The sequence below is a fragment of the Copadichromis virginalis genome, linkage group LG6 (genome assembly GCF_057382275.1).
Source record: "Copadichromis virginalis isolate Kocher_CV1m ecotype Utaka linkage group LG6, C_Virginalis_male_GT1.1, whole genome shotgun sequence".
In the NCBI taxonomy this organism is placed as follows: Eukaryota; Metazoa; Chordata; class Actinopteri; order Cichliformes; family Cichlidae; genus Copadichromis; species Copadichromis virginalis.
Genome location: NC_140623.1, coordinates 30,973,466 through 30,997,856, shown reverse-complemented (window position 1 = coordinate 30,997,856; position 24,391 = coordinate 30,973,466). Strand labels below are relative to the sequence as shown.

Genomic DNA, 24,391 nt, shown 5'->3' with positions numbered 1-24,391 from the left:
GGCAAAAAAGTATTTAGTCAGCCACCGATTGTGCAAGTTCCCCCACCTAAAATGATGACAGAGGTCAGTAATTTGCACCAGAGGTACACTTCAACTGTGAGAGACAGAATGTGAAAAAAAAATCCATGAATCCACATGGTAGGATTTGTAAAGAATTTATTGGTAAATCAGGGTGGAAAATAAGTATTTGATCAATAACAAAAATACAACTCAATACTGTGTAACATAACCTTTGTTGGCAATAACAGAGGTCAAACGTTTACTATAGGTCTTTACCAGGTTTGCACACACAGTAGCTGGTATTTTGGCCCATTCCTCCATGCAGATCTTCTCGAGAGCAGTGATGTTTTGGGGCTGTCGCCGAGCAACACGGACTTTCAACTCCCGCCACAGATTTTCTATGGGGTTGAGGTCTGGAGACTGGCTAGGCCACTCCAGGACTTTCAAATGCTTCTTACGGAGCCACTCCTTTGTTGCCCGGGCGGTGTGTTTTGGATCATTGTCATGTTGGAAGACCCAGCCTCGTTTCATCTTCAAAGTTCTCACTGATGGAAGGAGGTTTTGGCTCAAAATCTCACGATACATGGCCCCATTCATTCTGTCCTTAACACGGATCAGTCGTCCTGTCCCCTTGGCAGAAAAACAGCCCCATAGCATGATGTTTCCACCCCCATGCTTCACAGTAGGTATGGTGTTCTTGGGATGCAACTCAGTATTCTTCTTCCTCCAAACACGACGAGTTGAGTTTATACCAAAAAGTTCGACTTTGGTTTCATCTGACCACATGACATTCTCCCAATCCTCTGCCGTATCATCCATGTGCTCTCTGGCAAACTTCAGACGGGCCTGGACATGCACTGGCTTCAGCAGCGGAACACGTCTGGCACTGCGGGATTTGATTCCCTGCCGTTGTAGTGTGTTACTGATGGTGACCTTTGTTACTTTGGTCCCAGCTCTCTGCAGGTCATTCACCAGGTCCCCCCGTGTGGTTCTGGGATCTTTGCTCACCGTTCTCATGATCATTTTGACCCCACGGGATGAGATCTTGCGTGGAGCCCCAGATCGAGGGAGATTATCAGTGGTCCTGTATGTCTTCCATTTTCTGATTATTGCTCCCACAGTTGATTTTTTCACACCAAGCTGCTTGCCTATTGTAGATTCACTCTTCCCAGTCTGGTGCAGGTCTACAATACTTTTCCTGGTGTCCTTCGAAAGCTCTTTGGTCTTGGCCATGGCGGAGTTTGGAGTCTGACTGTTTGAGGCTGTGGACAGGTGTCTTTTATACAGATGATGAGTTCAAACAGGTGCCATTCATACAGGTAACGAGTGGGGGACAGAAAAGCTTCTTACAGAAGACGTTACAGGTCTGTGAGAGCCAGAGATTTTCCTTGTTTGAGGTGACCAAATACTTATTTTCCACCCTAATTTACCAATAAATTCTTTACAAATTCTACCATGTGGATTCATGGATTTTTTTTTCACATTCTGTCTCTCACAGTTGAAGTGTACCTCTGGTGCAAATTACTGACCTCTGTCATCATTTTAAGTGGGGGAACTTGCACAATCGGTGGCTGACTAAATACTTTTTTGCCCCACTGTACCTTCCTCTACACTTCTTGCCTCGATCTTGCTTTCTTCTTCTGTTTTGCGTGCTCTCCTTTCTGCCCTCTGTCTATTGCTGCATTATCATCCATCTGTAGCTCTCTCAGGTGAAACACAGTCCTCTGTCCTCCTTTCCATCACTCCATCTCTTTCTGTCCTTCACTCTCCCACTTCTGAGTTACGAGAACAGACAGTGACAAGGACCTTGTCCTATTCTGCTTCATTTCTCTCAATTTATTTTCTCTTCCCCAGCCTTTGGGTCCCTGTTTTTATTTAGAAATAACATTGGCTCTGGAAGATCACAGTCATAATCACAAACTATAAATACTCCTGAATTACTTTCAAGATCAGTTGATTCGTTAGTGACATGTGACGCTACATTTGGCCACATTTAAACCCAGCACATGCACAAAGCTCAAGACCTGTATTTATATTAAAGTAAATTGCTAATCCAAATCAGGCAGTACATTGATACATTACATGCATAAGAAAAATAACATTTATTCACTATATGATGGGAAAATTGTAAAGTAGGTGACTGCTACATTTTGTAAAATGGAAATGAAATCCAATTTTAATGAGTTTAGAAAAGGCATATTTTTCAGCTGTGAATGTAATCCAAGCAAATTGAAGGAGAAGCGTGGTGTGGAAAACATGTTAATGTTATCTCTCTCCTTTTGTCACACTTGCTATCTCAATTAAACTAAGTTCCTCACAGTCTTCAATGAATTACTGCAAAAGCTGGCACAAATAAGAACAGCACATAAAGGAAGCAAGAGAGCGAGAGAGAAAGGTGTCTAGAGGTGTCTGTACCTGGACTAGACTGGACACTTCATTCCCCCCATCACCTCACTTTCTGTCTGTCCCTCTACATTTCCCAGAGCTTATTTCATGCCCCTGAAATCTAGCACCAGGTGTTGGTCGCCTTGCTGGCATATAACTCAACTCAACCTCCTCCATATTACTCTGTCGTTCCGCTCCATCCAGCCCTCGATCTCTCCTCTTTCCCTCCTCTTCTCTGTGCTGCTCTTGCTTCATTTGGCTCATGATGAGGTGTCACCACTCTGTCCTTGAGTAGACGAGAATCCCCTCTGACAAAAAGTGTTTGTGTGTGCGTATGGATCCCAGCATGTGTGTAATGTGTTTGCCTGTTCCTGCCTTTCGCTGCAAATGTGTATGTGTGTATGTGTGTGTGCATGCGCGTGTGTGTTCAACATGTGTGTGGCCTACCCTAGCCTGCAGAAGTGAAAGACATCAGGATTGTGCTGTCACAGCAGGAGAAGAGATGATTTACTTGTCAGGGGGCTGAGGGACAGGAAGGCAGATACAGCTAACAGATAAATGCACTGCTGCTGGTGGGATAATGTAAAGATGCTAGGCAATACTGCAGGGACAGTACAGCTGAAGGACCATTGATGCAGAGCGAGTTGGGGCACAGGTTGTCTGGCTCCTGCAGTCATGTTTGTTTCAAATTATGATTCATATGGTGTCACCTTCGTATCTTCAGCATTTTTGGCTGTACCTTATTTTCCAGCTTAGAGAGTTAGAACGTCCTGTGGTCATGTGGTTCTAACACAACACTATCCAATTAGGCTGAACAATCTTCAATTCACAAATGCATATATTGGATCTTAGGGGCAATCTTAAGGCAATGCCCTACAATGTCAAAAATCGTCATGTTATATATTAAAAACAGGCTGAAGTCATCATGTTGTAATAAAAACATCATAAAACATAAAATTTTTGGTATAGCCAGTGCTCTTCGGGAGGAATTGCACTCTCTGAGTGCTCTTTGCATTTGGGTTGGACATCACCTGCTTCTAGCATTTCCTACTTTGTTAAAATTATAATTAATAGTGTATTTTTTATACAGCTGTCATATCAAATCACAGTTGATATGATAAAGCACAATGTAGTAAACTGATTTTTAAATAAAGTAGAAAAATTAACAATATAAGGACATAATAAAATGTTCACAAAACAGGGAGCGTAATTAAGCTATTTTAATATAGGCTGTGTGTTTTGGCTGTTGTGACACCACAACCGCTGGGATGAATAAAGTATAACATGCCTTATTGAATCCTATCTTGTCTCATCTTAGAGATTCAAATTTGTCACTGAAAAAGCAACCCAACGTAACCCATTTACCCTAACAGAGAATTTTGCTAACAAGATTGAAGTATCGTGAAATTCTTTAAATAAGATTTGTTCAGTACTTTTACTGTTTGTTAATAAAATTAACACAACTGAACTTTTTAGAGTGTTAACAGTGCCAAGGCTGGTATTTATCAACCTGGGTCAAAATCATTTAACCCTAATATTTAATTCAATTGTAATATTGAGCTAAATTTATGTCATAATGGCATCAAAGTCTGTGCTTTGGGACGTGACAGACAGGACAAGATGGTGTATACGGAGACGAATATTACCCTGTCATTTCAGTGTCAGTTCCACAGTCTCTGTAAATGATAACCAAGCTGGGGCACATGATAGCTGGCTTGCTGCAGGGAAATGACAAAATAAATGTTATCAAGGAATAAAGGTTACGCCGCATGTGCAAGTTGGAGGCTGAGAATGCAGGGAGTGAAAAGTCCATATCTGCTTACAGCATTTGGAGGTATAGCCTCCTGCACAATCATGAGGTAAAAATTAGAGAAAAATGTGTTGTCAGTATAAAATAATCAGATTTTCTGAAGAGTGGCTAAGCTAAATACTGCACTACCATTTAAGTTAAGTTTAGTTTATGGCCTGTGTGCATTACAGAATATGAGTCCAAGTGCAGCGCTAAGGCTTGCCCAGTGTTAAAAATGTTATCTCAGCCAGATTTACACTAAAGCCACAACAAAAAGCCACTGATTTGTGTACCTGACAAAACAGGCGATCATTAGCTTGTCATAGCTGGACCACATAATTACCAGATCATGATTACCTTGTCATTACAACATAATTCAATTTTGAAATAAAATTGTTGTTGAGAAACAGAGTCATGTTGCAATAAGCTACAAATGATCATAGCAATTTGTGAAGAATTTAATGACTGAGATCTGAGACTGTTTAGCACCACTGTGCAAAGCAGCATATTAACTTGTCATTGCTGGACAGGGGGACATAGCCTGCAGCAGTGCACATGATGACAACTGTAAAGGTCCCTTCATGGTGAGCTACACCTCAAATTAAAATCTAATATTGAACAGTGAACAGCCTTGTGACATTTATGCTGCAGATGAAATGGCACCACATCGTTTCATTCTTTTGGACAGAGACAAATTTGTACATCTCTCAAAACCACTATCTCTGAAGTAGTCACAGTGGACAGAGGAAAAATGTACAAGATAATGAAAGTCTGCAGAACAAATGCACACCCGCTATTTCCTTGATTGCAATTTTCAGTGAATTAAGGAGAGACTGTTGTGGTCATTTGCAACACAATTTCAATAGTGCTGCAATACTGAAAATAATTCATTCAATATGTCAGTGACAGGTCAGCTGAAACAAGCATTTGAGCGTCAATGCCAGAATCAGGGGTATAGAAAACATCAAGGCCATGTAGTCGAGCTATGTGACATATCCAGGATGAACTGTGCCATGAGCCTTGATCATGATGCTGATACTGCAATGTATTTTTCATATGCCACATTTCATGGTAGAGTGCTGATAATACTGCTCCTCATAAAAATGTTTCATTAAACTGAGGAAGGATCCTTTATGCACTGACATACCATGGCACCTGTTGTGTCTGCTGTATAACATTTAAAATTATATTGATATTTACACTGATACAGTGTTCAAAGTGATATTTTGCTTTTAGACATTGCGGTGTACATGCTGCTAGTATGGGCCACTACTCTGGCCAAGACTAAAAATGCAGCAACAACTATTAGATTATTTAATATGAAAGCTTGTAAATGTATTTCCTTTTCTCCCACTGGGGCTGAATCTTAATCACTTACCTGATTTCCCCCTTGCATCAAAAGTCGATCAGCGTTTTCAGTTTACCAGTGAAATATGTCTGCAAAAAGCAATAGATGAATGTGAATGCTGTTTGAGGTAATTCTGGATGATTTCACTAAATTCCACTCAGCTCAAAATATCAAAAAAATAAGAATGATGAATCTGGCGTTGCTGAGCCACTCTTTCTCTGTTTGCTGTTCTTGCTTAATGCTGTGTGCAAAGTGACAGAAAAAGTGCGTTTTTTCACCAGTTCTTATTATTTCACCTTTTCTCAGTTATACTTTGGAATTTAGACAGATAGGTATCAAGCTGAAATAAAAGATTTTAGTAAACGGTTTCAAAGAAGTAATAAACATACCACTGCACTACAAGGTTTTAAAATTGTTTACTGTTATTAGTGCTCTTATTTCGGCCTAACTGGAGAAATAGAAGAATATTTTTTAAAAGAAACCACTGTAACTTTGGAGGTATTGCGTATGCTGTAATGCTGCTGCAAAAATGTGTATAGCTTTATAATATACACTCACATTATTAACGCAGCAAAAACCCAAATTTTCTTCCTTTCATTCACACACTCTACAGTAAGTGCAGATGTGATTGCTGTGGAAAAGGAAGAAAGTAGTTGCAAGAGTATGAGAGAACATAAAGTGGACAGAGCATTCCCTTGTGCAAAACTGGCTAACATAGGGTATAAAGGTCACACAATGAGAAACAAATGCACAACACTGAGGCTTTCACAGGAAAGGTTGAGTGGCAAGTAGCGAGGTGCGGCATCAGTCATTGTTAAGACTGATCGCTCGTTTGGAAGCTTTAGGCTCCACTGGGATATGTGTGTGTGTGTGTGTTGTGTGTGTGTCTGAGTATGTATGTTAGTGATTACTGCCATGAGTGGTGATCTGGGGACAAGTACACAGTAAATGCACCACAGGCAAACACAAATGGATTCATTTGTGTTTGCCCGTGGATGCAAAAGGTTTATATAGTAATGCATTCACACATTTACACCTATTTCCTCAATGGTTATTATATGCATAAAGTGGTCGTCTGCAGGACTCTGTCTGGCCAACTGTGTGTGTTTGTAATTGTTTAAATCATATAGTGATGCGGACCCTAGAGTCTCCCCAGGGCCAAGATCAACCCCACCATGTTTTCTCTCTGCTAACAAAACATGTCTGCAGTCTGCTCTGCCTTTTTCCCCATGTATCTACTGAGTAATGCATCCCCAGACAACTCCCATTTCATGATTTCTTGTATATCGACGAATGTGACTTAGGTATGCTGCATGCATTCCTAAAATATCCCTGATGCTTAATTAAATTCTGCAGGCCTCACATGCCTCAGTTAAGCTTAGTGATTCAACAAAAGGTGAAAACCACTGCTGACCATAAAGATCTCAAATTTTAAAAAAACAACAACAACATCTTGATGATCTGCAAGGCTTTTAGAAAAATATGCTGTGGACCGAAGTTGAACTTTTTGGAAGGTTTGAGTCCCTTTACATTTTGTGCATTTCGTGTAAATTTCTTAAAAAGAACATTGTGCCAACAGACCAACATGTTCGTCTAAGGCTGTTTTGCTGCTTCGGGACCTTGATGACTTAATTGATGTCGTAACAGATGGAACCATGAATTCTGCTCTGTAACAGAAAATCCTGATGCATCTGGCCATTAATTAAGTTGCATAACCCAACTCAAGCACGGTTGGGTTATGCAACAGGAAAAGGATCCAAACCGCACTAACAACTCAACCACAAAAAAATACAAAAAATATAATAAAATAAAGAAAACAAAATGAAGATTTTGGATTGCCCAAACCAGGCACTCCTAATTGACGTCCAATTGAAATGCTTTGGCATAATCTTAAACGGGGCATTTATGTTTGAAAGCTCATCAATGTGGCTGAAGTAAAACAAAGAAGAGTGGGCCAAAATTCCTCCACGCCAATATGAAAGACTCAGAAGATTGCTGTTCTTGCTCCCAAGGGTGGCACAACCAGTTATTAGATTTAGGGCTCAATTGCTTTTTCACACAGGGCCAGGTACAGTGGGGCAAAAAAGTATTTAGTCAGCCACCGATTGTGCAAGTTCCCCCACTTAAAATGATGACAGAGGTCAGTAATTTGCACCAGAGGTACACTTCAACTGTGAGAGACAGAATGTGAAAATAAAATCCATGAATCCACATGGTAGGATTTGTAAAGAATTTATTCGTAAATCAGGGTGGAAAATAAGTATTTGGTCAATAACAAAAATACAACTCAATACTTTGTAACATAACCTTTGTTGGCAATAACAGAGGTCAAACATTTACTATAGGTCTTTACCAGGTTTGCACACACAGTAGCTGGTATTTTGGCCCATTCCTCCATGCAGATCTTCTCGAGAGCAGTGATGTTTTGGGGCTGTCGCCGAGCAACACGGACTTTCAACTCCCGCCACAGATTTTCTATGGGGTTGAGGTCTGGAGACTGGCTAGGCCACTCCAGGACTTTCAAATGCTTCTTACGGTGCCACTCCTTTGTTGCCCGGGCGGTGTGTTTTGGATCATTGTCATGTTGGAAGACCCAGCCTCGTTTCATCTTCAAAGTTCTCACTGATGGAAGGAGGTTTTGGCTCAAAATCTCACGATACATGGCCCCATTCATTCTGTCCTTAACACGGATCAGTCGTCCTGTCCCCTTGGCAGAAAAACAGCCCCATAGCATGATGTTTCCACCCCCATGCTTCACAGTAGGTATGGTGTTCTTGGGATGCAACTCAGTATTCTTCTTCCTCCAAACACGACGAGTTGAGTTTATACCAAAAAGTTCTACTTTGGTTTCATCTGACCACATGACATTCTCCCAATCCTCTGCTGTATCATCCATGTGCTCTCTGGCAAACTTCAGACGGGCCTGGACATGCACTGGCTTCAGCAGCGGAACACGTCTGGCACTGCGGGATTCGATTCCCTGCCGTTGTAGTGTGTTACTGATGGTGACCTTTGTTACTTTGGTCCCAGCTCTCTGCAGGTCATTCACCAGGTCCCCCCGTGTGGTTCTGGGATCTTTGCTCACCGTTCTCATGATCATTTTGACCCCACGGGATGAGATCTTGCGTGGAGCCCCAGATCGAGGGAGATTATCAGTGGTCTTGTATGTCTTCCATTTTCTGATGATTGCTCCCACAGTTGATTTTTTCACACCATGCTGCTTGCCTATTGTAGATTCACGCTTCCCAGTCTGGTGCAGATCTACAATACTTTTCCTGGTGTCCTTCGAAAGCTCTTTGGTCTTGGCCATGGCGGAGTTTGGAGTCTGACTGTTTGAGGCTGTGGACAGGTGTCTTTTATACAGATGATGAGTTCAAACAGGTGCCATTCATACAGGTAACGAGTGGGGGACAGAAAAGCTTCTTACAGAAGACGTTACAGGTCTGTGAGAGCCAGAGATTTTCCTTGTTTGAGGTGACCAAATACTAATTTTCCACCCTGATTTACGAATAAATTCTTTACAAATCCTACCATGTGGATTCATGGATTTTTTTTTCACATTCTGTCTCTCACAGTTGAAGTGTACCTCTGGTGCAAATTACTGACCTCTGTCATCATTTTAGGTGGGGGAACTTGCACAATCGGTGGCTGACTAAATACTTTTTTGCCCCACTGTAGGTTTGGATAACTTTGTTCCCTTAATAAAAGAAATCATTATTTAAAACTGTATTTTGTATTTACTTTGTTTTTGCAGGAAAGAGGGAAATACATATTGGTAAGGTTCTCTTAGGGAGCCTCTGATGGCGCTAGACCAGCTGTTTCTAGTTCTTGTTTCAAGAAACATTTTTTAAGAAACATTTTTGCTAAGAAAAAACAGTCCATTTTAAGTCTAAGAAGAAAGAAAACAGCATTACTTTCCAAACTACCAGTGTATTTTCCTTAATTATTACGCAGCACAGCTGTGTTAGCTCATCTTCAAGCAATTCATAATGTCAGGTGGTTTAAACTTCACATACACATAGAACAGAACACATACATGCCTACAAGCAATGTGAAGGAGAGGGGTTCATACTGTGAATTACTTTACTGTTCAGCAAACATAACAAAACTCGTAAACTCCAATATGCACACACACTCATGAAGTCTAAACACTGTAAATTAACCTTTAAAAGGCCAATTCTAGCCCCATAGCTATTAGACCTTTAAACACTGCTACCCAAGCAATACACACACGCACACCCACCCCCGCACACACTCACACGCACACAAACATGAATAAACATAAACACAGAAAAGCCATGATTGCGAGTGAAATTCTATTTATGTAACACACACACACATGCACAACCACACTATGTTGTGTAATGGAAATATTCTTTCTGCAAAATTGGGTAATTAACTGTAAAATGAACTGATGTGGATAAAGAAGGTTACTGACTACTTCACTCTGAAACTTACCTTCAATATGGCACACTCCTGCTCCGGGCCATCTCTAAGTGAATGTGTGGGCATGTGTGCATTATTGAATTTATAATGAAATTAAAAAACACTGTGGTATGAGTAAGAAAAAGGTAAAAAAAAAAATTTTAAAAAAGGAAGCCTAGAGTAATTTGGGAATAGTTTTAACCTGTACTCATTTATATACTGTAATGCCAAGTATTCACAAGTCTGCCTTTACACACATACGAACATGAGTGAAATCCCATTCTTAATGCATTTGGTTTAGTATGATGCTGGCCCACCCTTTGTAGCTCTAACAGCTTCAACTCGACCATTCTTCCAGAAGTGCATGCATTTGTGGGGTTGAACACTGATGTTGGACGAGAAGGTTTGGCTCACAAATTCCACTGTAACTCATCCCAAAGGTGTTCTGTTGGGCTGAGGTCAGGACTCTGTGCAGGCCAGTCAAGTTTTTCCACAGCAAACTCGCTCATCCATGTCTTTATGGACCTTACTTTGCGCACTTGTGCGCAGTTCTGTTTCAACAGAAAGGGACCATCCTCAAACTGTTCCCACAAAGTCAGAAGCATGAAATTGTCCAAAATGTCTTGCTATGATGAAGCATTAAGAGTTCTTTTCACTGGTACTAAGGGGCTGAGCCCAGCTCCTGAAAAACAACCTCACACAATAATCTCCCCTCCTTTACACATGACACAGTGCAGTCGGAAAAGTACCATTCTCCTGGCAACTGCCAAACCCAGACTCGTCCACCGGATTGCAAGCCACAGAAGTGTTATTCGTCACTCCAGAGAATCCAGTGGCAGCATGCTTTAAAACATTTAAAACATTGCATTTGAGTTGCTGCTATTCCCAATCACTTCCATTTTGCTGTAATTCCACTAATAGTTGACTATCTTTTTCAATATTTTTTCATTGTTACTCCAGGTGTTAGAAAGTAGGGGGAAAAGTAGACGACTGTTCAATACAGAGGCAATGGTGATATTAATCAACTGAAATACATTTTTAACTCTGCATACATGAGAACTGAAGTACACTGGCTAGCTACTAAAGGTTGCCTCTGTTAAGTGAAATTAAAATACATCAGTACCTTACCAGTCAACACTGATTATCACTTTAACCCCAAATGTAACGTAAGTCCGTGTCAAATTTATCAATGAATGATAGAAGGGAGGGATTTATCTTAGTTCAAAATAGTATAGGTTAATAAGTTACCTTGATTTGAGCAAGTGTTGATTAGTTTAATTAGACAAACAATTTTGTCTAAATACCAAAATTGAAAAAAAAAACAGAAATATTAATATGTCAGTCTTGTGTTTTCTATTCATTTGCACATTATGCAATGCCGTGTGATGTTCCAATTCCAATGGCTAAGAAACTTCAAAGTGGTTAAATTCACATTCAGCTGCCTATTGCAGTGGAATAATTTGCCACCCGGAAAGGCTTTGTTATTAATGTGATGCCACAGTCAGGAATCGTAATGCATCACAGCCTATCTGTTATGGATTCAAAACTGAAAATGAGGATGCATGCAAATGTTTGGGAAGTCTCCACTACAATAGGAATGAAGTCAGTGTGGCTGAGAGTGAGGCCCCCACTTTCAAATTGTGCAGCTGTCACATTGGCAACCTCAACAAACATGACTGTCACTACAATATAATGTATTTCACACTGGAGCACATTGAGTAATCAGTTCATGTGTGTTTTTGCACTTGTAACATAATTGAACTGAACTGGTGATACACAGATGAAGAATTGCACTCTCTAACTTGGAGGTTAGAGAGGCAAGCTGCAGCCCAGCTCACTTAAATGAATGAGTAATGTTCTCCCATCCCTCAGCAGCTACTTTTGAAGTGCCCTTGGAAAAGGCACTGAACCCCCAATTGCTCCAATTGAGCTGCTCAGTGGCCAGAAATGCAAAACTGTGGCTGCACTGGGTGGTTACCAAATGGATTTAAGTGAAAGAGTGTAACCAAGGTGGGAAAACAGCCACATTGCAAATGCTGTTTCATTCAGTTTCAGGCTTGTATCATAGGTTGGTTCATTTGGCTGTCCACTTTGTGATTAACTAACCATAATTTAGAAGTTATGTTCTATGGTGGCTAGAAAAGGAATTACATTTCCTTGTTTTTTCACCAGTCACAAATTTATAGACACTATTTATAATGTATAGTTATAGTTATATCAGTGTTAACTCATAATCTGTAGACTTACGAAAGATAAACTCCAGGTTTCCTTTGCCTGTTGCAAGTCCAGAGCTTCTGATCTAGAGGGTCAAATTCAATCTGACTGCCCTTATTATACTGTATATAATTTATGGTGCAGCTATTACTAAAGATCAATACCACTTAAACTGCTCTATTGATATTGAAACCTGCACTGATTTATGACCCCATAGGTCTTTGGTTAAAAACACACACATTCACATGCACACACAAACACGCACACACATACCAATTGTAGATTTTATATAATGCAGTGTCTTATCAATGTCCCGATGTTGTCCTTGTTCTCTGTTCATTTCCTGAGAGTGCTTTTTGAAACACACACACACACAGGCACTAGACACACACACATTTGACTAACTGAAGAAAAAAAATCTGGTTTTTCATTAGATTGGATTGCTGTGTGTATATACTGCATGTGTTTGTCTCCACTAGTCCAGAAGGCTATGTGGTCAGTAAGCCTGTGCAGTTTCTCTCTTTCTCTCTCCCTCTCAAACACACACACACACACACACACACACACACACACACACACACACACACACACACACACACACACACACACACACACACTTTTGCTGTATTAGAAAAGCCACTACATTCATTTGCAGTTCCTACACTTTTCAGCATTTAATCATGAATTATGATTTCTTGCATATAAACTCACTCAGATGTGCATACCTTCAAACCTTCACTATACAGAGCATACTGCAGGAGTGTGTATGTGTGAGTACTTCTGAGTGCCAAAACCCAATGCACTCAAACTTAGGGACTGTCACCATTGCCAAGGACATGTCACCAGCTCTGCAGAAAACATCAAGCAGATAGATAAAGAGATGGACGTAGCAGAACTAGATGGAAATACTTTAAACTCAATATGTAGTGTGATGTAGTAGTTCTTACGTGGAATGGGAGGTACGGGTGATCATTATTTTTAGAGAATAACAGCTAGAAATCCTGCATGGTCATTTACTTTTTTAAGGAAAGGAAAGGTCATTATTCTTTTAACATAGCGCTATAAAACTAGAGCCACCAACTTTTAATATGCAATCACAGTAACATTCAGTAAGTTCCACTGTACAGAGATTAACAAAACATAATCTAATGACAGCAATGACAGCTTAACTTAATTATTTACCTTTAGTCATTCAGAGAGAATGGGAATAATACATGCGATGCTGAATTTTATTCAAAAAGCTCAGTTGCATTAGCGGCAACCACATTGCTGTTTTAAAAGTTTTAAAACTACACATTTGCTTTTGCTGTTTAGGTGTGTATCCAACACAGTTGTGATTGTTGGTGAGCTGTGCAACTTACAAAGATTCATAACAGAGATGCGCATATATATGTCTTCATATATATCTTTGCATAAATGTAACTATCAGATTGCCATAATATTTTTACACAAAGTTCCCAGAGTTCTTATTTAAACTTGTTATCAATAATTACCTTTGCCGATGATTAATAAGTCGGTAAGTGATTCATCAAATTAACAGAAATGAGTGCATGTCTAAAAGGAACAAGCATCAAATAGACACCAGAAAATAGCAGAGACAAAAACATTAGTACTCACAAAATTCTGCAGATCAGTTTCATTGGCTAACAGTTAAGGTCATTTTAAAATCCGAACGCCAATTTTGATCTTTTAAATCAGCAACCAGCCAGCTGAGTCCAAGTCTGTCTGGAGCTCTGCATCAGTGCGGTATCAAGGTTCCCTTCTCAGAAATTTGATCACATAAAATGTTGCTTGAAATGTCAAACCTCGGAGGAATTTTATTGATTTGTTAATTTATCTAGTTACTGGTCACCAATAAATGCAGTAGCACGCAGTAAATAGACATTTCCACCCACAGTCTGTGTCTAAATTGTATTCCCTATTGAAAACTCAGTGGTATAATAGGTGTACAATGTATGTGGCCATTAATGGCCATTAATGTGTATACTACAGTGAGCTTTCTTAACTAGAATTATTTACTTATCTTTCAATACATGTCCATGACTGCTAACAATGACCTACTCTAGAGTTAGAGTGAATGTATTTTCATTATATAATTCAAATGTATAATGAATTGAATTAGCATATATAAATAGAGAACCGCATTAAAAACAGCCAAAATACTGAGTGAAAGTTGAGTGATAAATGACTAGCAAACATTAACAGAGGTGGCAAAAAGTACAAACATTCTTCACTTAGGTAGAAGTACGGACACTTACACATACACATTGTTTAAAAAAATGATTTGGCAAAAGTAAAGTACTGATTCAACTTCTTTATTCAAAGTGGAAAAAGTTCCGAAATTCACTCAAAGTATAAAAGTAAAATATAGTTCTTTGGAGGACATCAGCTACCAGCTATTTTGTTCAAACGAAACTGAACTTCATGTCACAAAAAAAATAATACAAACTTTACTTCAACCCAAATTCTAATTCTAAACTATTTAGTCCGCTTGAACAGGTGTTATCTAGAACACACAGAGATTAAAAGCAAATGGAGTTCATCTCTATTTTCTGTTTCCTACAGTGTGAATGACTTTGCCTCTGCACCAAAACAGAAAAATGAGTAAAATCGAGTGTAGTGTTGTAAGGTGGTGAAAAGAATTCATATGGACAATATTTTCGATATTTTCTATTCTGAGCTGCAGTGGATTTTTTTAATGCATCAGCTGCCATGTGCTGGAGCTGCTGCTCCAATATTCACTGCGCTTTCTGGATTTACCAAACAGAATTCAACATAAGCCGATGTTACATGAGCAAGTGTAGCTGATTTCTGACACCTAAACATTATAAGGCTGGAATTCAGTGAATGAATCTAATCAGCATCCCAATCTTTAACTTAAATGAATTTTGAGCTCTCCTACCATTGATGTAACCTAACATTGACCATGAACATCTCATCTTCTCTTCACCAGTCCAACATAGCTGATATTTGTTGAGCTGTTAGAAATGTTGCATTTGAAATTACCTGCTGCTTCAAAAAAAAAAGTGATTTCCTTCACGGGGGAAAATAATTATTTGATCTCTTTCTCAATTTGTAAGTTTGCCCACCATCAAAGAAATAAACAGTCTTTCATTTTCATGATAGTTAATTTTGATGGCGAACCAAAAATCAAGGGGAAAAAATATATATGTAGAAAATCTGTGGAGGGAGCCAAAGCTTTGAGTTGCCAATCAGCAGCCAAGAAATCTAAAGGATTTAAAGTTTATTTAAAGAGGAGTGAGCCAAAATTCCTCATTTGATGTTCAAATCTGGTGACCAACTTCAAGAAATGCCTTACTGCTGTGCTTGCCAACAAGGGTTTCTCCACAAAGTACGGAGTTATGTTTTGCTTGAGAATCAAAAACTCACTTCACTCAGTGACATCCATGACAGGATATAGAATTTATGTAATGTGCTTTTTGTAGATTTTTTGGTTAATATTCTGTCTTGCTCCATTAAAATGAAACTACCATGAAAAGAGACTGCATGCTTGGTTCTCTTCTGAATTGCTCACTCGATAATATCATGAACACATCTTTTAAACTTGTGCCAAAAATGGACTGTTCCAGACTTTAACCCCTGAATATAGTGACTACAGTTTTAATTGGTTTGATACTGGGAATTCCACAGTGATGTGAAATAACAACACAGATCAAATGCATTAAACCTAAAGTAATGAGCCTGTTCTGAAAATGTAACAAGCAACAGAAAGGAAATATATCTGTGTTAAAATATGAGGAGTAAAAAGTAAACAATTGTCAGAAAAACAAATATTCCAGTAAAGTACAAATACCTGAAAAGTCTACTCAAGTAAAGTAACAAAGTAGTTGTACTTCATTAATTCTTACCTCTGGTCAAACGTAACTAGAAGCAATGTCTTATTATTGTTTTTTTCCCCATTATGTTGCTCTCATTGTGAAGTGCAAAAAGATTCATCCCACAAAACACCGAATTTGACCTACATGGACATGCAAATGCCTAGGAAATTGGACAAAAATGTCAACGGTTAGAATAAAAGGATAGCGCGAACTATATAAGCGTCCTTCACAAATATAGTCGGGAAAGCAATGTCTACACAGCCACATAGCCTAAATCTGTGGGCACAAGTACACACAGGTATTTATTTCTTCCCCTTGACATTAGGAATCGCCAGCTTCACTTTTAAGCCAGTAAAAACCTGTATTACACCGAGGGAAATGAAAAGTAAGATTAATAACTCAAGAAAGGGGATAGAAATGATAAGTCTGGTGGCAGTCTTACTTCTCTATCTGTTTCTATGAATGTTTGCTAATTCATTTACACGTCGGGCGCATTCGTCCCGTCGATCGAATGTCCCAACACCGCACAACAGTTCACTGCAACAAATCTTTGTGCAAGCAAAGCTTAGTGAAATTTACCTTACACGCTGAATGCTGACACACGCTCGCCCTCACACTCCTCTTTTAACCAACATGCACGAGTGTGGTTTTATACTTAACAGAAACAGAGAGAGAGAGAGGGAAAGCATATCTTCGATAGTGCTGCAACTACATCCGTTTACTCGACCCGAATGTTAAACCCCATTTGATGATTGTACCTCAAGACTTTCAGATACCAGTTAACCTCCCAGCATCGAAAAGTCACTTGGTCCCCCCAGAAAGAACAAACAACCTGCTGGCCGCCCATCCAACTAACCAACAGTTAACAAGCATCGTCTCATGATATCAGCTTTACCCTTCAGCACCAGTCAGTCATTTGCGGATTAATCCAACCAGCCAATAACAGCCATAAGACAATTCACTCATCATTCCAAGTCACCCAATACGCCACCAGTGTCTCCACTCATCCACCCATACAGAAGGGTATTGCAACTCTCTCTGCAGGAATAAGTGCGCGTCTCTATGCTGCGACTGTCTTACCTTGAGCGCTTCTATATCCAAAGACGTCGAGCGGTCCATGACAGAAAGTGAAGTAGCTTACTGCTAATCAGTCACGAAAATACAAGTCCCACAGGCGGAGAAGATAAGAGGGGAAGAGATTAAAAACGGAAACAAAAAAAAGGAAGAAAAAAAGTTGGGGTGCTCTCGAGAGTCCCAAACTCTGCTGCGATATCCCCTTGATTATTGTTAGGATTTGGCTATTAATATTCCAGCACGGCACGACGAATTTTCTCAGTTTCAAGCCTCCCTCTGGGTCGCTTGGTAAAATCAGGACTCCATAGCATGGAAGTACCCCCCGCCTCCAGTCCCCGGTTTGTCCGTGCAGAGAATTGATGGGTGAATTTGAAAATAGATAGAAAAAGAAAAGAATTCGCCGTGCGTAATGTTTTAAGCTGCGGCTTTTGCGCACTTGGTGATCCGTTACGTGTTTTTGTGTTGTTACATCTGACTAAGAAATATCGCCCCTCTGCTGGAATGAAGCCGGGATTTAGACTCTCCTGATAGTCGGTCAGCGGATAAATGCCGTTATATCCCGTGGAATCCCGGTAAATGTGAGTGTGCTGTGTCTGGTGGGCAAATGGAGAGAAGACGTCCGGCTCAGAGAGATGATATTCTGCCTTGCCTGGGCGACTTCCATGCGGCAAACCGCCAGAGATATCAGCTCTCCCTGGAAGAAAAGGGAAAGAGAGAGGGCGAGAGAGAGAGAGAAGGGGGGGGAGAGAGAGAGAAAGAGACAGAGAGAGAGAGACCGGATGGAAGAAATGCTGAAGATAGGAGATGGAAAACTAGAAAATAGGCAATGATGTTGACGTATATAATTTCAGTGTCTGACGCCCCAGAGTGTGATGTTAGCTGTTTCTTCTCTGTGTGTGTGTGTGTGTGTGTGTGTGTGTGTGTGTGTGTGTGTGTGTGTGTGTGTGTGAGTGAGAGATGGATTGGGGGGGGGGGGGGGGGCATTCTAATCAATTAGATGAATGGACAATGCTGCTTGCCACAGAACTCAAGAAGGGTATTTAAATGCAGAGGCTGTTGGAAGAGGGTTGTTTCAGAAAGTCTGGGGAAGCTTGTGTGTGGTTTTGTGTGTGTCTGCATTTGAAGTGTGTTTGTGAGTACAAATGCAATGCAAAAGCATTAGTCTGATACACTATCAGTCTTTTGATATTGCAGAAGACGAATCATACTGTGATTGCCTGGGAACAGAAAAATACTGTAAAAGAGTCAGTGAATAGATCATATATATAGATTGACAAAATTTCTTTCTTTTTTGTTATGTTATGGTGTAAACTGTCCTAATTCCTTTACTTAAATTGTCGCCGCCTGCTGACTGCCAGGGCTTTTCCTCATCCATAAAACACCTTTTAAAAAATGTTTGCAAGAAGGTGTAATCATAAAACGAGGTGAGGAAAAGAAAGCGAAGAGAAGAGGATGACCAGAGGAGAGCAAAGCAAACTAATACAGAGCTGACGGGGAAGAAGAGCAATGTAGTTGGGTACAAAAGAATGAGAGGAATATTTAAAAGAGGTGACGATAACGGCTTGTCAAGCACTAAGTTGCACAGACCAGGAAGAAAATGGGAAACATAGGGTGACAAGATGTTGGGAAGAAATGTCAGAAATGCTGACTATTCAGTCTAAAAATCTTCAAGACCTGTGCTTTAAAAGTATTGTTAATATCTATAATTGACTTTAGCATCTATCACTAGCCCTAAGAGATGTGTGGTTATGATACATAATATTGTCACAGAACGCATTCCCAAGTGAAACAAAACATATAGCCATACAGTTACAAGAAAGATTTGTTTATCATTTTGCACAGTCATATCATATTTAGCAGTAGTGCATTATTGTTGTACAGAGCTAAGACTGAGAGTTGATGAACACATAATCATAGGAAAACACACAATAACTCCCACTCTCTGTTTCTCTGTCTCACACACACACACACAGCCATAGACTTATTGAATGGCACACTAGAGAACAGAGGAACATTTGTTGAGGGAGTCCGTCAGAGATAACGAACATCATATTAATGAATGCCTCAGTCAATCTCTTTGCTCCTCCCTCTCTGTTTGTCTGACTCTTTTCCTATGTACGCTCATTCGATACATGACTCGCTCTAACTTCCCTGCTGCTATCTTTGCCTCCAGTTCCTTCATATTCCAATCTCTCTGTCTCTCTCGCTCCTCCACTCTCTCGTTTCCCTTTTATTGTTGCATTCTCTCAACCTTTCTGTTGGCTGCACTATTTTCCTTTTTCCTGCAGCTCTGCAATTCAGAGACCACAACCACCTCCATCTAGTTCCACTGTTTCTGTTTTTTTTTTCCTGTAAACTTTGTGTTGCAGAGCAATTAATCACTTTTCTTAGTCCTTGTGATTTTTCATATGGGAGAGTCTGACCCTTGTTGCGGGTACTCGCTACTGTGCTAGCTGGAAATGCCATCACCCATCTTTCCCCTCTCCTGTCTGTGCTTCCAAGCTCTCTCTTTGCCTCTCATTTACAGTGGAGGACATAATTATTTGATCCCCTGCTGAATTTGTAAGTTTGCTCACATACAAAGAAATGAACAGTGTCTCATTTTTATGGTAGCTTCATTTTAATGGAGAGAGTAAAAGTTTCAACCAAAAAAATACAGAAAAGAAACCACATTACATGAAAGTTATAAATTCATTTGCATGTCACTTAGTGATATAAGCATTTAATCCTCAAGAAAAACATGACTGAGTACTTGGTGGATAAACCCTTGTTGGCAAACATAATGGTAAGATGTTTCTTGTAGTTGGTCACCAGTTTTGCACACAATTCAGGAGAAATTTTGGTTCCACTCCTCTTTACGAAAACATTCTCAATCCTTTAAATTTCTTGGTGGACACCTGGCAACTCAGACTACCGTTCCCCCCCCCCCCCCCCCCCCCCCCCAAATTTATATATAGAACCTACGTCAGGAGACTGACTGGCAACTTCACGTTGGCCTCTCCTCTCTTGCCTTTGTGGCCCTATGAATTGGGCTCTCAGTGCAGCAAATGCATTCTGTGCAGATGTCTTCAAATAAAAATGAAAATGGATTAGCACTGTACTGAATGCAATTTTTACTTTACAAAAAATAAGCAAAATTTTTTTATTTTTTTATTTAAACTTAGTTACAGCACACAAAATTCCTTAAATGAGATGGAATTCATTTTTTCCATCTTTCACACTAACCTCTCTGATTCTATGTATCCCTCCTTGTTGCTTTGTGTCAGTACACAAACCCCCATCCAAAACATGCAGTGTGTAATTTTACCTGTCACACTGGTCTAAAGAAGCATGACTGAGTTCTGCAGTAGCAGCAACTGACTTAACATGATTCTCTGTGTCTCTCTCCCCCTGCTCTCCCTCTGCTCTCCCTCTGTTCCTCTAGCTTCAGATCAGACAGGAGTTTTATTCTACTTAAATGCAAAGTGCGGCTGTTTGCTTTGCTAGATGCAAAGAGAGCAAAAACTCAGGAGAGGGTCACTTTTTTCCCCTGCCTCGCAGTATAAAGTTTGACAGCAACTTATAGGTCACTGCTGAGTGCTAGATACTTTGAGAAAAACATAGAGGATTGACATGAAAATGCTTCAGTGCCCCAGAGAAGAATTATGGGACAGTGAGAGAGTTCCAGTAATCCTAATTTAACTAAAGCAGTGCTTCCTTATCCTTATCCAAGAAAAATGGATTAGATGAAATTAGGGCTGCCACGATTAGTCGACTAGTCACGATTATGTCGACTATTAAAATCGTCGACGACTAATTTAATAGTCGACGCATCGTTTGAAGCTTTGTAAGATCACAAAGGACGCAGGAATGAGTACCGGTAGTAGGATTTAAGAGTGTAATAACGGACTAAAACAGAAGATGGCAGCACTGCATGTACAAGGATGCCAGCTGCCGTTAAACCCCGAAGAAGAAGAAGCTGTGTCCCAGAATTCATAGCGCAGCTGTCAACAATGGCGGCAGCTAGTTAGTTTTAACTTTACTCTTATTATTCTTTCTGGGGCACAAAATAAACGTTTAACATATTTTCAGGCTTGAATGTAGCTGTGTAAACCTCAAATATCTGCTCAGTTTATCAAGACACCACATATTTTCAAAAGCGCTCCGACGTTTTCGGAGACGTCTGTTACCCACTAGCTCGTTAGCTAGGCGGGGGCAAGGCTAACTAGAGCCGTGAGAACACCGGACTCCCGGCAAATCGTTTTCAAACCCACCGCCGTCTTTCGCTAGTCAGGTTAAACATATATATAAGTCACTTAGATAACTTAAAAATGTTATTGTTTGGCTTTCTTTAGTATTTTATTTGTTCCTGAGTAAATCGGTTTGGCTGAGATTAAAGTTATAGTTTTTGCACAGCTAAAACTGTCAAGCAGACAGCTGATTGTCAGAAGTGTGAGACGCTGGAGAATATACTCCGGTGTCCTGTTATATTTTAGAAACCAAGGAGTTTATTAAACTTCACCGAAACAATCTGCAAATTTCATTAAAAATTAATAAACTACCATCTTGTCTTTATTTTTAGTTAGCACAAACACTTCAAGCTGTAAGCTAATGATAGTTATGTAAGACCAGATGCTGCTGGTGCAATAAGCTGTACGTCCAATGGATGATGATCTGATTAGTCGACTAATCGCAAAAATAATCGGTGACTAGTCGACTATCAAAATAATCGTTTGTGGCAGCCCTAGATGAAATTGCATTTCCTGGCACAATACAATGCTGTTTTTCTATATCTTGAAATAAAGATTTAAGGAAAACAGAAATATTCCAGAGGTCATCTGATCAAAACTTTTACCAGGTGCAATCTGCAGTACAACTTAAACAATAACCAAGTAAGGTAATTCCCAGGAAATCGTTTTGCAGCCACGGCCAACAAGTCTGGGAATGTTTCCATGATTGAGCGCTATCGAGTGAATGAACTGTGAATTAACAAGTCTGTAACATGTACTGATTGTTTCATGGTGCACTGGCTTTAATAGTCCATTATGCGTTTAATTTAACACAGACACACGCGGGTTTTTGTTTGTGTCTGTGTGTTTTCATATACTCATTATTTATTCATTCACATACACATATATTCATTTTCCCCTTAAAAACAGTGGTTTAGATGAGAAGCATTGGGGGAGGTTTTTTTCTCTCCAGAAAGCCATTACAGTCTGCAACAGCCACTGGAACTGAGCTAGTAACTTCTCTCAGTCCTTAAAAAACACATGCTTCAGTTTTCGATTAAATATATCTTAACTTGACAGACTGATTGATTGATTTATCAATCTTTTGATTGATTTATACGGAATGTTTACTTGCCCTCTGCTTATATTTTACACTAAAAATAAAAAAAAAAAGACTAAAGTTTTTGGTAGGCCAACCGGAAGGCTGGCGACAAAGGTGGGGACCCTCAGGCGACAGGCTGGGACTTCGCAGGGCACATAGTAGGCTCCGGTGACCCCTCAGACCACAGGTTCAGGCGGCACGGGTCCCTCTGGCTAAGTCACTGAGGCATGCGGAATCTGCAGGAAGCTGGAATGGGTCAGCTGAGCACCCAGCAGACGCAGGAAGTTGTGTTCAAGGACTACTGGGGTTCCAGAGTTGGCTGAGGCCACAAATTCATTCTCTGGATAGGCTTTGGGCAGAGCCTCAATCTCTGGGGGAATCCAGTTTTCGCAGCAGGGGAAACAGTCTCAGAAGGATCTGACCAGGAGGCACAAGCATCATTACTAGTCTCAAAATATACAGTTACAGGAGTAACAAGCTTAGGAACACAATATTCAGTCTCTGGGGCTGTTGGCTGATACACACGACACACTGACTCAACTTTCTCAGGCTGACCAACACATGACAGAGTGGTGTAATTGACTCGCTTAGGAATATGATTAACTATTTTACATGGTACTTGCTAGGAAAAAGCAGTTTTAGGCAGAGCTGGCTTGGCAGCAGAAACAGTTTCAGAAACAGGGGTTCTGTACAGACACAAATTTGCAAAAAATGTGTAAGTGTATCTTAAGTGTATCTTGTACTACAGAAAATTAAGATAATAAAGCAAAACATATTACAGAATTTATGTAGCTTGCCACTGCAGCTAAGAAATTACAGAGTTAAGTTTGTGAAAGCTATTAAAATGCATAAAGGGACCAAAAAAGTTAAGACCCATGTCCGGTGCAATCCACTCTAGAGACCCCTATTCTCCTTCTGACAGCTAGAAAGGAAAGCATCTTCACCCTAACACGCTATGTTGTACTGGGCAGCTTGTTATAAATGTAGATAAATGTTTAATTTATGCTACAGTGTTGTATCTGTTTGCCCACAGACAAACATGCTCCTGTGAAATCCTCCAAAATCCAAACTGCACATTGCCCAACATGCATAATGCTGTGTATTGGCCAAATACTGATTGGTTGACTAGTGGACCTGTCAGGAAAAGAAGTGACAGCAGTTTAGTACAAACGAGAGACGTGCAAAGAAAAAAAAGAAAAGAAATCAAAGATCAAAAATTACATTATGAAAAGTAGGCAGTGGCTGCTATGGACACATCTAATTGCTTTTAACACTTGGTTTAACCTCAGCTCCTTATATGTTTTAACTTTGCTCTTCTCTGTATTTGTCTGACAGATCAAAAACAGCACAAGGAAACCCACAAACCAGTTGTACCACATTTATTGATACTTCCACATCAGAAAACAGACTCTCTCTCTCTGTGTAGATGGGCGGTCTGAAGCTGCCCACAGACTGCCAACGGACTGTGACTTAAGACCACAGAATGAATAAACAAGTCAATTATAATATAAAATGCATGTTGCTTTAAAAGTTGATTATTTATTTATTGCAATATTTGCAATATTTATTGCAATATTGCAATTGCAATTGCAATATTTATTGCAATATTTTTTATATTATTATATAATATTATTGCAATATATTGCAATATTTATTGCAATATTTATTGCAAGATCAGTTTTGTTAATGTATTTTTTGATGTATTCAAATAAGTACTTATTTCATATATGTATATTTTTACCTTCACTTGGTTGCCCTGAAATCATAATTCTACAGAATCATGATGTGACTACAGCCTGGCTTTTTTCATTAACTACTTAGGTCAGGGTCATAGATTATAAATGAGAGGCAAACCTAAATCATGGAAATAATACAGTTTTTTGGCTACGCCTCCTCCAACGCATGGATTAGAAACGTATTAGCAGGACAGTACTGTGAACGTTAAAACTACAAACCCCAGAGGTCTCCATATTCAAATCCTTTCCCGCTGATTGGATAACGTAGGAT

The 24,391-nt window shown here is 39.8% G+C and overlaps 1 protein-coding gene across 1 annotated transcript in view; it reads right to left on the bottom strand.

Annotated features, from left to right (window-relative positions):
- The window catches only part of LOC146708102 (zeta-sarcoglycan-like), a 379,840-nt gene extending 362,075 nt beyond the window's left edge, over nt 1-17,765 (bottom strand). The window contains exon 1 of the mRNA XM_085459840.1: nt 17,081-17,765. Within this exon, the coding sequence (XP_085315966.1) occupies nt 17,081-17,119 (39 nt within the window). The 5' untranslated portion in view covers nt 17,120-17,765. The remainder of the gene's footprint in view (nt 1-17,080) is intronic.
- Nucleotides 17,766-24,391: the final 6,626 nt, after the last annotated feature.